At 34.0% G+C, this 15,139-nt stretch overlaps 2 protein-coding genes, 1 long non-coding RNA gene, 1 other non-coding gene and 1 pseudogene across 4 annotated transcripts; 2 read left to right on the forward strand and 3 right to left on the reverse strand.

Moving 5' to 3' along the window:
* Positions 1 to 771: 771 nt before the first annotated feature.
* LOC120174980 lies at positions 772 to 5,586 on the forward strand (annotated as a pseudogene).
* Positions 5,587 to 7,010: 1,424 nt separating this feature from the next.
* On the reverse strand, positions 7,011 to 7,645 carry LOC120174982. Its single transcript, XR_005521214.1, has 2 exons — positions 7,481 to 7,645; positions 7,011 to 7,300 (listed from the first exon to the last, which is right to left on the reverse strand). It is a non-coding gene; the product is annotated as an uncharacterized LOC120174982 (long non-coding RNA).
* A 6-nt stretch (positions 7,646 to 7,651) lies between these two features.
* LOC120174981 (THO complex subunit 4A-like) lies at positions 7,652 to 9,701 on the reverse strand. Its single transcript, XM_039181699.1, has 5 exons — positions 9,420 to 9,701; positions 9,169 to 9,315; positions 8,783 to 8,851; positions 8,495 to 8,685; positions 7,652 to 8,069 (listed from the first exon to the last, which is right to left on the reverse strand). Exons 1-5 carry the CDS (start codon positions 9,579 to 9,581, stop codon positions 7,904 to 7,906), a joined length of 735 nt encoding a protein of 244 aa, XP_039037630.1. The 5' UTR covers positions 9,582 to 9,701; the 3' UTR covers positions 7,652 to 7,903.
* Positions 9,702 to 9,821: 120 nt separating this feature from the next.
* TRNAV-AAC lies at positions 9,822 to 9,895 on the forward strand. The gene has a single exon. It is a non-coding gene; the product is annotated as a tRNA-Val (tRNA).
* Positions 9,896 to 12,279: 2,384 nt separating this feature from the next.
* LOC120174926 (probable histone H2B.1) lies at positions 12,280 to 12,984 on the reverse strand. The gene has a single exon (XM_039181651.1). The coding sequence runs from the start codon at positions 12,887 to 12,889 to the stop codon at positions 12,446 to 12,448; it is 444 nt and encodes a 147-aa protein (XP_039037582.1). The 5' UTR covers positions 12,890 to 12,984; the 3' UTR covers positions 12,280 to 12,445.
* Between the last annotated feature and the right edge of the window lie 2,155 nt (positions 12,985 to 15,139).

Raw genomic sequence — 15,139 nt, forward strand, 5'->3', positions numbered from 1 at the left:
CGAGTACTGTATTACAGTGTGAATTGTATTTTGGTTTTATGTGCTTCTGAAATGAGAAAATAGGCTATATATCTTAGGAAAATAAGTAAAATGATCGTTATTGTAAAAGTTGAAAATAAATATGCTAATTCAGTAAACTGATCGATGTTGTAATTATTGAAAACAAATCGATTATTTTTATGGAGTAAAAAATTGATTGAATAATGTGACACTGATGTAAAGGTTAATTCGACATTATTGATTATTATATTATAACCTAATTAAAATTTAATAATGAAATGATTTAAATTAAATAATAATAAATTTGATGATTATACTGCATTATTTCTTTACAATATCACTAAATAAAATTATTCGCTATTTTTTTCTTCTATTAACGGACTCTTTTTAGTGTACAAAAAAACGAAATGCACTTGCAGCTATAATGAGATGCGTAAAAACTAAAACGCAAGAAACTCTCAGATTGCACGTATGAAAATTCAATGGCTTAATTTAATTACACGTGGCCCATTGTGTTAATCATCGATAGCTTTGCTTTCCATTGCCGGGTAACAGTATAAAGTATAAACAGAGAGACGCGAAAATGTCACAAAATGAAGCCGACACGTGGAAAAGTTTAGAACGTTACCGCGCGACATCTGCTTATCATCAGAGATTCGTAGTTTGGCTTCATTATTAAAAAAAATAATTATATTTATATTATTTTATGAAATTCCGTGCCTTGCTTTCCATACGGTAAAAGGCCAGAACGGCAAATTATCGAAGAAAATACCAGAAACGAAAAGCTCTTCATTGCTCTTTGATTGGATCAAATTCAAATTCGATTTGAAATCCCTCGCTGTCGAATGACAGATTTTTCTTCTTGTCCAGTTGAGATCTTACATAAGAAAAGAAAATGCAGCAGCAAGATGCTTCCTCAAGGCCTCAAAGCTCCGCTTATCTCAACGCGCTCTCCCTAGAAATCCAGAAAAAGCTTCAGCGGGTTCGTTTTCTGTTTTCTCTCTTCCTCTTTTTGTTTCTGGATATAATGGAACGTAAAGCGGGATTTAGTTTTGACCTTTCACGTTATCATGTTCCTTTCCAAATCTCTCTTTTAATTTGTTTTCTTTTTGCTTAAAATAGAGAGAGGCATAGATTAGGTTAACATCCTGGACTCTGGAAAGTCGTATATTATTTTTTCTTCCCGGTTAGTAAGTTGATCATAAATATTGCGTTTAAGAGTTTCTTGATCTATGTATATTCAAATTTATTGCAGTCATTAGCGTCTCCCTCTCAGAGACGCAATTTATTACAAGTATTTTTCGCCGATATAGCTTTGGAAGTCGATGATCGAGCCAAAGGTTAGCTAAGATTCATTAAATCGTTTAATTTTTTTTTCCTTTTCATATTGAGAATTGCATCCACCAAATAGCTAATTTTCAAGTTGCCCTGCGTTTTTTATTTGATTTGAGGATATATCATAATGTTTGTTTTGTATTGATTTTTAAAACAGATATAATTCTGAGTAGACAAGAAGGTGCAATATCTCCTGCAGAGTACGGTGTTAATGTTCGATTATGCTTTTATGATGTCCTTGCGGATTTTTATGTTCGAGTGCCTGAGAGAGGAAAGCCGATCCTTGATTTGATTGTGCAACTATGGAGCCAGTCATTTGCATCTCACATTTTCTCCCTTCTATTCCATAAATGAGTAAGCAAGCTTGTGATTCGTTCATAGTTCTTTTTTGCGTTTCATCATGGAATTTCTCCTTTGAACTTAGTTTTTCTCCGGATAAAAGCTGTTTGCTGGCATCATAGACCAGGATTTGAGACTTGTGTCACCTACTCCCTTCCCCCAAAGTTATAATGATAAAGAAAGATATGGAATTCAGCCTAGCTTTCAGGAATTACAATCTGATTACTCAATCAGTGGAACTCAAATTTCTTGCCTTATTGGAGACTATTCTGCTTGTATAATGATAGTTTAATGAGAATATAAGTTGTTTAGCTGTTGCCGCTGCTTATTTTTGGTGCTATCAACTTTGTGGATGGTTGGTGGCAAGACGGGGCCATAACTAAATATTGAAAGGGGCTAAAATATAAGAATATTTAAGAAAATATAAATACTTATTAGAAATTTAAACTCAAAATTCAGCACGAATCAAGCGATCTTAGTGATTAAGAGATTGTTATTATCCTTGGGGTCTCGAGTTCGAGCACTGCGCATGTAGGGGTATGAGCATTCATTGTCCAATAGTTAAGAGTTTTCGTACAAATATTTCTTGTATTCACCATAGATTTATAAAAACAAAACAAAAAAAAACTCAAAATTCACAAGATAACACCTAATTTGTCTAATATTTAAACTTATAATGACCTAAATTGTTATTAGACCAAAAATTTTGAGAACATGAGAATATCTTTCTTTAGTTCGTTCCTTACTTGATTAAATATTTAATAAATTCTTATATTTTTTAATTTAAATATTTATTTTTACATGAACCAAAATATTAATAGACCAAAATTATACCGAATATACAAATTTTAATCCTCACTAATCTCCGCCCCTGGTTGGTGGCTGGGCCAGGTATAATTTTGAGTTTTCCTAACCAGATAAAGTAATAAAGCAAAATAGAGATGTGACAAGTTACCAAACTAATTTATATTTGAAAAATCTACATTATAGTGTAGTTCTTACTGTTTTTCCCTACTAATACATAGTTCCTGCTAACAGTCTCTAAATGTAGTTGGGGTTTTGATGTACTCCAAGTATGGAAGTCTATGTATCAAGAGTTCTGTGGCTTAAAATTACCATAAAAGATCTAGTTATGTCACATTTGTATATATCATGAAGTAGTGCTAGTTAGTAATAATTTTTGCTTCTACTAGTAACTGGTTATTACTCATTTTTATACTTGCCGTTTTATTTTCCATTTATTTCTTCAACTAAGATATCATAACATTCTTGACTGAGCAAGTGTTGTTTTAAATCAGTGAATGATCTTTTGGTTCACTTTTGATGAGGTTCTTTACATTGAACAATATATTTCTTCTACAGTTATTCGAAGTTCAACTGGATAATGCAGACATACAACTAGGTTATTCCTCTGCACTTGTTGAGGGTGCAACAAATGTTTTCTGGTATGAATGCAAATCGGTAATGCTTAAGTACGATTTTTGTTATGTTTCCAAATGCCAATACTTTTAGAATTTGGATGATGATGGTCATGCTTGTTGAAAAAGTGGCATCACTTACAAGGCGGTGAGGATTTTTGTGCTTGTATGCATGATGGATGCGCAATCCAATACAAGGCGTTCTCAATCTCTCTTTCAGGTAAAACCTAAAAGAAACATATAGCTCTTTGAAGTGCATGTTTCTGTTCATTTTTTATTTTGGAGAATCTATCTATCAACACTTTTCTTCTTTTATAGACTTAGTACCTCCTTGACGAAGTAGCATTGGAGTCAGCACAGTTAAATAAAATTCCAGTACAGGTCAAATATTTTGCTCTCCTGTTTTGGCATATCAGAAAGAAGATAATGCCAAGTTCTGGATCTTTGTATACTTTCTGTTTTCTAATCAAGATTCCTTAGCGACATTTATCATCTAAAACTGACTCTAGAATTTGTGTGATTTTTCAGGCCCAGCGAGATCTGTACCTTCTACTTTCAAGGTTCATATTATTTTACAACTCAGGTTGGATTTCCCCCCTTTGGAACCTTGATTTTGAAATATAATTTGCATAGGGATATTCCTTATGACATGTTATTCTATGCAGTTGACAAATTGAAAGCTTTGTTAAGCAATGCCCTGCTTTTCCAAATGCTTTCCTGGTTGGTGGACCAGCAGATATAGTAGTTATTGAACTAACTGACCAGGTAATTTCATATTTCCATGATTGCATGGCATATGTTTAATGATCCTATTTAACATTATCACCTTAATTGAAAGCCGTTGCAATGATCAACATATTCACATTTTGGAAAATTTTCTTTTGCCTGCTTCAAAAATTAAAGGTGGAGCCAGTCCTACTGCATTATCTTTCGCAGATTAAGGTTCTCCAAGGTATTAATTATTACCATTGACTTCTTCTAAGATTATGGGGTATTTGAATACACAAATATGACCTTAATTTTTAATTTCTGCAGGCATGGAACTGAGAATGGCGACAAGTACAAGGCTGAAAACCTGTCTGTATAGCTTTACTTCACCTGGTGGTCCAATATATCCTACAAGGGATGTCCGTCATGCATCTTGGGGTGCCTTAGATTTCCTTTTTCCTGTGAGTACCCTTTTGAACTGCTCTTTACAGAGACTCGTCTTTCTGAAAGAAAACAAACCAAACATTGCTCTTCATCTTCTGAAATAGAGTTTGTCAGGACTTGGTTGAATGAACTGTGTTAAGTAGACTTTATTAACTGAGCTATCCGTGGCCTTAATGGTATGCTAATGGACGGTAGTAACCCATAAATGATCTAAGTACCCAATCACTTGCATCAAAGTTTCTCTGATGCATATTTATAAGATGTTCGTGTTTACATGTATGTAGAATCTTATAGTAGACTCCTACAAGATGCTTCTATTGGGATATGATTTTTGTTTGTCATCTGCCTTATTAGGCAAATCCAGGGATGGCAAGAGCAATGGGGCGGGGTGGTTTCTTTGTCATGTTGACCCCCAACCTCTAAAGAAAAATCCTCAATTCCCAACTCGACCCGTCCAAAAATATTATATGTATATTTTTTATATTATTCATTATTAAAAGAATAAATTAACTTGACTTGAACTTGAAACTTTTAATTGAAAATTCACTCCGCACCTCATTCACCCTTGATTTTCAAATCTGTCAAAGAATAATTGAAAAATATTGATGTAAAAAACTTTAGTTCTTTATTTGCGCATATTCAAAAATGGTATATTATTCATTATTAAAAGAATAAATTAACTTGACTTGAACTTGAAACTTTTAATTGAAAATTCACTCCGCACCTCATTCACCCTTGATTTTCAAATCTGTCAAAGAATAATTGAAAAATATTGATGTAAAAAACTTTAGTTCTTTATTTGCGCATATTCAAAAATGGTAGGCTCTTATTCGACTGAAAGTTAGGCTCGTACTTAAGCAGATTTGAAAACCTTAAGCCCTTATTTGACCGTCTTAAAATGCTAGGATTTTATTTGAACAACCCTTTTAGATGTTTATTTGAGTATAGCTATAAGATCAGGTCAGGCTGCAGCAGGTTCAGTGATTTTGCGAAACCTAGATAAGTCTATGGTATGCGTCAATGGTAACAGAAAATGTTTCTTTTTAGGCATATCACGACAGTTGTTATTGTTAGTTTTGCAGGTAGGACGTTACCCTCGACATCTAATAAGTTTTTTCTTTAGACTGTTATATCCCTGGTATTGGCCATCTTCATGTTGGAACTTTATAGTGTCTTTTATAAAGGCCGTCTTCTATTCCTTGTTGGGGTTTGTCTATTCTAGGTGGGAGAGACTTAGAGCGCCCAGAACGGCTTAATCCATCCCCATCCTCTCTAGTATTTGGAACATTGATGCAGCAAGTTATGCTTTCAACTCTAGGTTGTATGATTACATGTGTTAAGTGCCAGTCCTGGTCCTCCTGTATATAAAATGTTTTTTGCTATGAGTACGTGTTTTAATTAATTTTAATGTTTCCGAAATAACTGAATTCATATAAGAATCGTTAATCTTTTTTTTTCTTAATAGTATTGAAAGAGGGTTTAACCGAACTTGGACTTAGCTGCCTGGTATCCTTGACTAGAAATTCCATGGATTGATTTGCCTTGACCATTAGACGACTAATCCAGATTTAAATACGTCAACAGTTTTACTAACCTCTTCGTTCGGTATGTTTATTTAATAAGAGACCAATTTCAGTTCAATGCAAGATTTGACATGAAACTCTGAATCCAATACAATCAGTTCATGAGTGCATCCCCTGAAATTCAATGCCCCATAGGATATTGTTTCGGGAAAGAATCCTATTAATAAAAGATTAAACCGAAAATATTTTTGCCAAATTGGAAAGAATATCCTTCTTCTGAAGATAAATGTAAGATCACAGAGAATGAGAGGGTTCAAAATCACATCATGTAAAACTAAAATTGGTAACGGAACAATAAACATACATACCCTTATCACATGCGACGCTCGAATTTAAAATCTCAAGAGATAACAATAAATCTTTTAATCATCAAGATTTGTAACACTTATACAATAAACTGGTATATCCTTACCATACCCTTTGACAATAAACGGTTATATCTCTACCATACGTGGTGTTCGTGCTCAATTTCTGAATCTCAAGAGATAACAAATCCCTTAATCACCACCTTAGTTCATGCCATCTTGTATACTTAGAATCTCAATAAGAAACAGGATCTTTTAAGTTAAAATACTTTTTAATTTAGGCTGAAAAGTAAGTATTAAAAGTTAAAATTCATAATTTTATAAAAGTTAAAATTCATAATTTTATCATTTTGTAAAACAGAAGCGTACATTTATACGAGAGACTATCTAAAATAAATATTTTATTTACTAAAAACACTTAAAATTTAAAACAAACAATTTTAAAAATTGCACCTTTCAAAAAATAACGGGAACAGACCCTTATTAAACCAAATGAATTAACACAACATTCCTTGAGACGCACTTCTAAATTGGTAACATAGAAATGCCTAGTCATATAAAACAAAAATGGCTAGAAACCAATAATCTTTAGGGGCTATCAATTAAGACGAAGACAAGACTAACAGGTTCAAGAAATAAGCAATCCGTAAAACAGGAAACCAGCTCTCACCATCTTCACTGTCCTAGGGTTGGGGGGCTAGCTTCCATAGCAATGACTCGTGGGGATACCAACAATGAGAACCAAATAAGCACTGTTCACTCTCAATTTTCTAAACTTGAATCAGAGTAAGTATTGATTCTTCGTGCTGAATTAAAAATTTACTACGAGCAATAGCATTGCAACTCACAGAATGACAAAAAGTCATGAAAGTTCACACCATTTAAATCTTAGCTCTTCTTTAAGTATATTCAACCCCTAACTACAAAGATCAGTGAATTCCAGTTTTTAACACCCATTTTTCAAACTCTTCGACTTCCTCAAACCTAAAAAAAATGGAGGCATATACATCGAGGAAGCTACACTTCATTCACTTTCTATAGAAACTGTAAGAAAAACTTGAGTAATAGTGTACCAACAAATTTCTATAACCATTTCAACTTGAAAACAAGCTCCTATATGCAAAAAGCAGTCAACAGCCTTGCTCCACCAAGAAACCAACTGGTTGAACTGAAGAAACATGTAACAACGGTCGACTACGATATGCAACACCAGCAGACTTCATAGATTATGGGGGAAATAATATTACCTTAGCAATAATAGAATGAAGCCTAAATAGGAAAACCAATCCATCCCAATAATAAGGACAAAATTAAGAAAAGCTAAAATAAGAACATAAAAGGAATCTACCTGGGTTGCAGTCTCCCCTGTTCCAAAATGCGGGAGCAACCAAATGGCAATACAAGCTTTGGGCGACGGCAAGATTACTCCCCCCACAGTATGCAGCCAAAGTTTCCTTTGCATATGGAAAACCAAGAGAGTTTTTTCATTCCTCGCTTATGGTACGAGTCAATTTCAATGGAACCAAAAGCATAATTGAAGATTACAAAATGATAGCTTTCCACTAATCCACGTTCTTTATACCCAAGTCAAAGGGACAATCAACAGTAAAAGCCCAAACTCCATAAAACTCAAGACACTAACAGTTCTCTCCATGACTAGTTCCTCTAAAGAGTGAGTTTAGCAGAGATACACAAAGTAATTGAGCATCAAGCACATAATGTCCATAGTAGAAAAAGACTTGAAGCCAACCAACAGAACATGAGCATTCATTCAATTTGTCTGCATTGCTTCAGTATGATACTGCTCTAGATCAGCATCAAGATCTTCTGCAGAAACCTTCTCTCCACGGCCCCTTCCCCTTCCACGGCCCCTTCCAAAACCACGGCCTCCAGCAACACCAGGTTGCCTACGAAATCCTCCACCCCTGCCACGGCCACTGTAAAATAAGCACATAAAGATCAGATAGTAACCAAAAACTGTTTATAACAGAAAAGAATGAAATGGAACAAATGACCACCACACATATTTCACCAACATAAATGTAGGTTTGGTACCGATTTGTCAGACAGTAACACTAAAGGAACAGACACTTGCAAAATATGAATTGCTGTATGAAGCATCAAGTGAAAACATCTCTCTGGCCATCACACTACTGCTAATACAAAACTGGAATTTTCAAATAAATTCATACTTAAGATGGAATTTCTGCCTAAATTAATCCAAAGATAAATTTTACATTTAGAAACTTTCAGAAACGCTAGATAACTGAAAATATTGGCAATCAAAAGAAAAAGCATAAGCATTGATAGAATCTAAACTATTGAATAAAACAAGGGTCGTATAACTTATTAAAAACCATACCCCCTTGGAACTCCATTTGAATTTCCGAAGGCAACATTAGCAAATATAGGTGCAGCAGGAGCTGCACGAGTAGCAATGTTTGTTCCCACAATCTCAATTTTCATTGGCTTCCCATCGAGCTGAACATCGTTGTATCTCTTGACTGCAGCTATAGCATCAGCTTTCCGTGAGAAGATAACTTCTGCTGTTCCCTGGGAGAAGGGTTTTTTTTGTTCTAAATTACATTTACACTGTGTTTCAAAGAATTTCATCAAAAGGACTAGTTAATACCAAAACTCATTTAAATACCTTCGATCTACCAGTCCAATCATAATGAATTGCATATCGTTTCAGGTCGCCAACCTCGGAAAATAACTCCTGTACATGAACACGTCTACATTAGAAAGACAAATATAAAACTCTAACAAGAGCAGAATATTGATCCTAACGATTTTTTTTCTTTTTTGAAGTATCACAAAGTCTATCTAGACTTTATTCAAATAAAGTAAAAAATTCAAATTTAAAAACTATAACTATTCGCTAGAAAAAGAAAAGCCTTAGAATCACGATATAAGTTATAGAGAAATAAAATCCAAATCAATATCGCCGGTAACATAATAACATATTAAAACAGAAGAGAAATACTGCAATTACTACTGAATAATAACACAGCGGAAAACAGCTACTAAGAATACCTTGATGTCGTCGTTAGAAACTCCATAATCTAAATTAGAGATGTAGAGCTTCGTTCCAGTTTCTATTGCGGAGGCCCGATCAGCTTGACCTTGGAACGCCGCTCCCTTATCCGAATACATGTCGTGCTTCCACGTCGTCTCCGGCGCCTGAACAAAATTAAACAAACTTAGTTGACAAAAATTGAATAAAAACTAAAATATCAAACAAAAACACAGATAAGCATAATAGATCTAAATCCCTAGCTATGTACCATAGCGGTGGCATACGGTGCCGAGCGGCTTCGTCCTCGGTTAGGAAAATGACGGACGGGACCAGCTCCAGATCCACGGCCTCGACCGCGGGGATTACCGGATCCGGACTTACGGTTACGCTTGATGAGGTCATCTAGTGACATCTCTAAAGCACTTGACATATTTTAATCTTCTTTTAGTTAGAAAAGAAGAAAACACTTTAGAGAGATAAATAAAAGAACAAAGGAGAGAGAGAAAGATGGAAGGAGCAGAGATAGGGTTCCGCCAAAAGGAAGAACAAAGAAGCGATTTGTATCCAAAGTATAAAAGAAAAAGCAGCGGAGGATTAAGTCGGCTACTCACATTATTATGTTTATACTTTATATATTTATTAAAACTAATTGTGAATCCCTAGACAATAAGGTGTCGTGGTGTAGTTGGTTATCACGTCAGTCTAACACACTGAAGGTCTCCGGTTCGAGCCCGGGCGACGCCATTCTTATCTTTTTAATTGAATTTTATGAAAGAGCTTGCTAGTATAGGGTTTTTGTGTAATTGGGGCTAACACGTAAGAGTTAAGACTTACAATCTGTAGGTCACCAGTTTCGAGTCCTTTTGGCGTCAATATTTATTTTGTTTTTATTTCTCTTTGTTGAATTTTACTAACTACAAAACTTATAAGTACTTACCAGTTCTGTGTTGTTGTTTTTATGTTTTTAAATTATCTTATTTGAAAGGTCATTTTAAAAATTTTAGTATAAATAATCTATACGTTATTTTTATTTTTAAATTAAAAAAAACTCAATTTTTTAAGAGTAATTTTATCATTTCAACCCTATGTGTATAGTCAACGAGTAATAAAATAAAAGCTTTAGGGTGCGTTTGGATGGGAGTATGTGAGATTATCGAAGGGAATATTTTTTTCGGGAATGTGATTCCCCAGTTTGGATTGCAAAGATTCTCAACCCTCGGTAATAAGTCATTCACAACAGTGCCATTTTGGGAGTTATTACCGAGAATGTGATTCCCCCAATTACTTAGGTATTGATACATTCCTGGCGTTTTGGACTAAAATGCCCTTAACAGAATTTTTTTCTCAAAAATATCCTTCTTCTGTCGTTGAATAAAAAAATTCTACGAAGGTTAAATTATAAATTTATCCTTAAACTATTTTAGATTTACAAAAAAAAGTTCATAATTAGAATTTTATATGAAATTCATGGGTTAAAATAAAATTAAACCCTTTCATTAAATATATTTATCTTTTAAATTTTGTAAAAAATTATATAAATTTTATGAATTTAATTTTTTTTAAAGAAAATGTATAAATTAAAAATAGTAAAATTATATATTTTCTATTATATTTTATACAAATATTTTTCATTTGAATATTTACAATTAAATTTGTTAAAAAACCGATATAAGGACAATTTGGTGAAATATACTTTGCAATAATTTTTTTATTCTTTTAACTAAACGTTGTAATTTTACAATCCTGCTAAACGAACTAAACACAACAATGCAACATTCTCAGTAATGTGTTAAGTAATATTACATTCCGCTAATCCTATTCCTGGGATAATGCTACATTTCATGTACCAAACACACCCTTAAAGCTTGAAATCCATATCTGTTTACTTTACAAAAATTGAAGGATCCCAAAATTTTCCTGCCGATTCATTGCAAAAATTATTATAATCTTTATACAGTGATTCTAATCCTAGGAAATGGGCAGTCGTCATTTCAAGCCAACCAAAAGTTCTTCCTGCAGAAAAAAAAGAAGAGGCAAATACAGAAAATGCAGCAAATTTTTTAAAAAAAATGTTCATGGAGTTCAGTTACATCAACAAGTCCTTGGTAAAGTATATATGTATGTTATAACATTCCCAGTGTTGTTGAATACAACGAGAATCAGAAAAATACTATTTATTCTCCTAAAGATTTACAACTCATTCATTGTCCCACAACGCCAGAGATCGAACCACACAGGCAGAACCAGCAACAACGAGGCCTGCGAAGACGGTAGGCACAAAAAAATCCACCTTTGATCTCTTCACCATGTGAGCAGGCAAGCAAATTTTCTCTCTTGGGAAGTCTAAAGGAATCCTTACAAGGCCTTCTAGGTTGCAGGATTTAGAGAAGGAAGATGATGGAGATATCGCTGATACAAAGGCCACCTCTGAAGAAAACGATGCTACGCTTACCATTGACGCCAACAGAGCAGTCCATGTAAGAGCGTGGAGTAAGTTGGGGCACCGGGCCATGATTTGCCGCTGTATCGAGTTGAGAGAAGGGAACAACATGGTTTTGATGAAGGGGATCGTGGTGGTGACAGGTGAGATGATGATTTTGGTTTTCGTTTGCCGTTACAGATTTTTAAGGCCGGAATGGGGGGACTTGATAGCACGTTTATTTAAACTTCTTGTGACGTCGTTGACCGCTTCAAATTGACGGTTGTGCAACGCTTTCTTTTCTCGAATAATTATTTGAAACTGGTAATAAAACTGGGCACAAACCTAATTAGAGATGATATAAATGCAACTTTAACAATCCATTATAGCATTAGCAACAATAAACAAAGTCTGATAGTGGATTCCTTTTAAGCTTTGACTCTTATTGGGGAGAAGGATTCGATCAAGTGAATATTTTAACACCAAATGTCCATATCTATGTACCATATAATTTTGTAAAATTTTAATTGAAATATCAATCGAGTGCTGCACTATATTAGTCTGCTTTACAATCATAACCAAAAGACTTCACTTGTGGTTTAAAACCAGAAAATGGGAGGATATCAAGCAGCCCAACATTTGCATAATCATTTGCTTAATCAAGTGGCGTAGTTATTTATCAACACGTCTACGAAAGGGACAACGCCACTTCGATAACAAAGAGATTTATTCCGAATTCCATCATTGACATTTACTTCACACCAACAAAACAACATTAAGCGAAACATAAAGGCACTAACAATCTGAGATTTCGTAAAACTCTAACCCTAAAATCCCAAATTCACCCAGATTACAGCAAACCTGATTTCCTAATTTTAAGAGCTGGTGAACTTAGTTACTGCCTTAGTGCCTTCGGATACGGCGTGTTTGGCAAGTTCTCCGGGAAGTACAAGTCTAACAGCGGTCTGGATTTCCCTGGAAGTGATCGTTGGCTTCTTGTTGTACCTCGCTAGTCTAGAGGCTTCTTGAGCAAGCTTCTCGAAGATATCGTTGATGAAACTGTTCATGATTCCCATGGCTTTGCTTGAAATCCCGATATCAGGGTGGACTTGTTTAAGGACCTTGAAGATGTAGATCTTGTACGTCTCGACACTCTTCTTGGCCTTCTTCTTTTTCTTGTCTCCAGCGGCGGCGCCTTCTTTGGGAAGCTTCTTCCCGGCTTTTGGCTTCTTCTCCGCTGGGGCTTTCTCGGCGACAGTTGTCTTTTTTTCCTCGGCCGGCTTCTTCTCAGCTGGCTTCTTCTCTGCTTTGGGCGCCATGGGGAATTCACTTCTCTTTTGATTGGGAAAGCAACGAAAGTTGAGTGAAAGGAAGATAAGGAAATTTTGAAGATTTTGTGGAGATTGATTGTGGTTTGAAAGATTGGGAAATATAGGAGAAAACGGAACAGTCTGGTTGGACGGTTTAAAGGGACTCGGATCGATGACGTGGAGTTTTTGTGGATGTTGGATTTTTAATTTGGATCGGCCGCCTGGAAATATGCGTCAATAACAGCTTAGAGTGGGAAACTAAGGTTGATACGTGGCGGACTTTTATTTGAGGCATTATTGGCCTCGGATCATTGAGCACAGATGGATAGAGTCTTGAATTTCGAATTTCGAATATCGAATATCGAAACGATTTTGGAAGTCATTCAAGTGAAAAAGAATTACCCTCCATCAAAATGGATATTGCATTCAAAGTTTTAACTTTACCGAGGGGTATTGAAAATAAACTTGAGTCATTCGACTATTTTCATAATTGCATCAACGACTTTAACGATATAAATATTATCAATATTTTCAAAAGTTTCAGATTCAAATATTATAAATGTTAATTGAATTATATTATATTTTAATTATTTTAAATTAATAAAAATAATTATTTTCATAATTTTATTTTGATTCATCAGATTAAAATTTGTAACACTATATTTAAACTTATGTTTGATTAATTTTAAACCAAAGATTAAACAACTGATGTATAAAAGACGATCATCACAAAACCCAATAAATTAGAGAAATATGACACACTAAGAATATTTATGAAGGCCTACAATCTACAAAATAAAGCTTCGAGTTTGTACAAACCGTGTAGAAATGTTTACACATTTAATATTAGGGCACTTTATTGCTGTTCAATGAGATTTTTCTATTTTTCTTGTTGAAATTATGTTCTTGAACCTTTCTTTCCATGGTTTTCAGGACCCGACAGGTCAGCAAACCGATCGTGTTACCGGTTTATTGGTTTAATCGGACGACGTCATAATTAATTAATTATTTAAAAAAATTAAATAAAAATATATAAAAAAACATTTAATAAAAACAATTTTTATATCACAAGTCATATTCAAAGCAAGTTATAACATATATAAATTAAAAACCATAAAATCAAGAGAAACAAAATGATTTAAATCAACTACAACATAATATTTAAGGTAAAACATATTAAATAATAAATATAATTATATAACTATAATCAAAAAATAAATTTGGGGCTAAAAAAATCATAACAAACGATGTCGTTTGGTTTATTTTTTTTTTTAAATCTCACATGACTAAGAAACATATAAGAATATCACAAAAGTCTAAAGAGTAAAGATATGAAAACAAAACAATCCCACATGACTAAGAAACATAGAAGAACATCCCAACTGACTTCTATAAATAATAGAGGTAATTTGGCATTCAAAATCATGGAGCATTTTGATTAGCACAGAGCGAACTATTCTTTCGCTTCAATCGAGCTCGAATTTCAGGCTTCAATCGAGCTTCTAAATTTTTTTAAAGTTCGAGCCTTTTTGAGTTCAAGTTTCAATATTATATTTCAAGTTCGAGTTGAACTTGATAATTTTTAGCTCGTGAGTTTTTGAGTCGAGTTGAGCTTACTTTTAAAGTTTTCGAGTTCGACTCGGCTCGTTTAACAAACGATGTCGTTTGATTTAATTATTTTTAGAAGAAAAAAAACAAAACTGGTTTTCAACCGGTTCACGGTCCGATCCGGTTTGAACGGTTTACAGTCGGTTCAACGGTTTATTTTAATTCACTAGTAGTGGTTTAAACGGTGTAGAATGAACCGGACCAGACGGCGATTTTCGGTTGAACCGACTGGTCCGATCCAGTTTTCAAAACACTGTTTCTTTCCCATGCACCTTTTATTAATGTAATCATATTTTTATCTCATTTTTGTGTGTGTCAATGATGTTATTTATTTTAATGATAATTATTAAGTAAACTAATTCTAAAATGAAAGATTTTTTCTTATTACTTCAACATGAATATGGCCACATTGGAATTCATAACACAAAGGTACTCAAAATAAGGGATACCTAAAGTGAAATAAGGACAAGAGATACATGCTAAAAGACACCTTTTTAACTTGAATAGAGATATGGGGATAGGAGGGAATATGGTAGGAAAAAAAAATACCATTATTCTAAAAAGGCTTAATTATAAAATAAATCCTCATATTATACCGTTTTTCACGAATATGTGTATATAGTATTGTTTGAATTATTTCGATGTCTAATG

This window comes from Hibiscus syriacus, unplaced genomic scaffold (genome assembly GCF_006381635.1).
Source record: "Hibiscus syriacus cultivar Baekdansim isolate YM2019G1 unplaced genomic scaffold, ASM638163v2 tig00112131_pilon, whole genome shotgun sequence".
Taxonomy (NCBI): Eukaryota; Viridiplantae; Streptophyta; class Magnoliopsida; order Malvales; family Malvaceae; genus Hibiscus; species Hibiscus syriacus.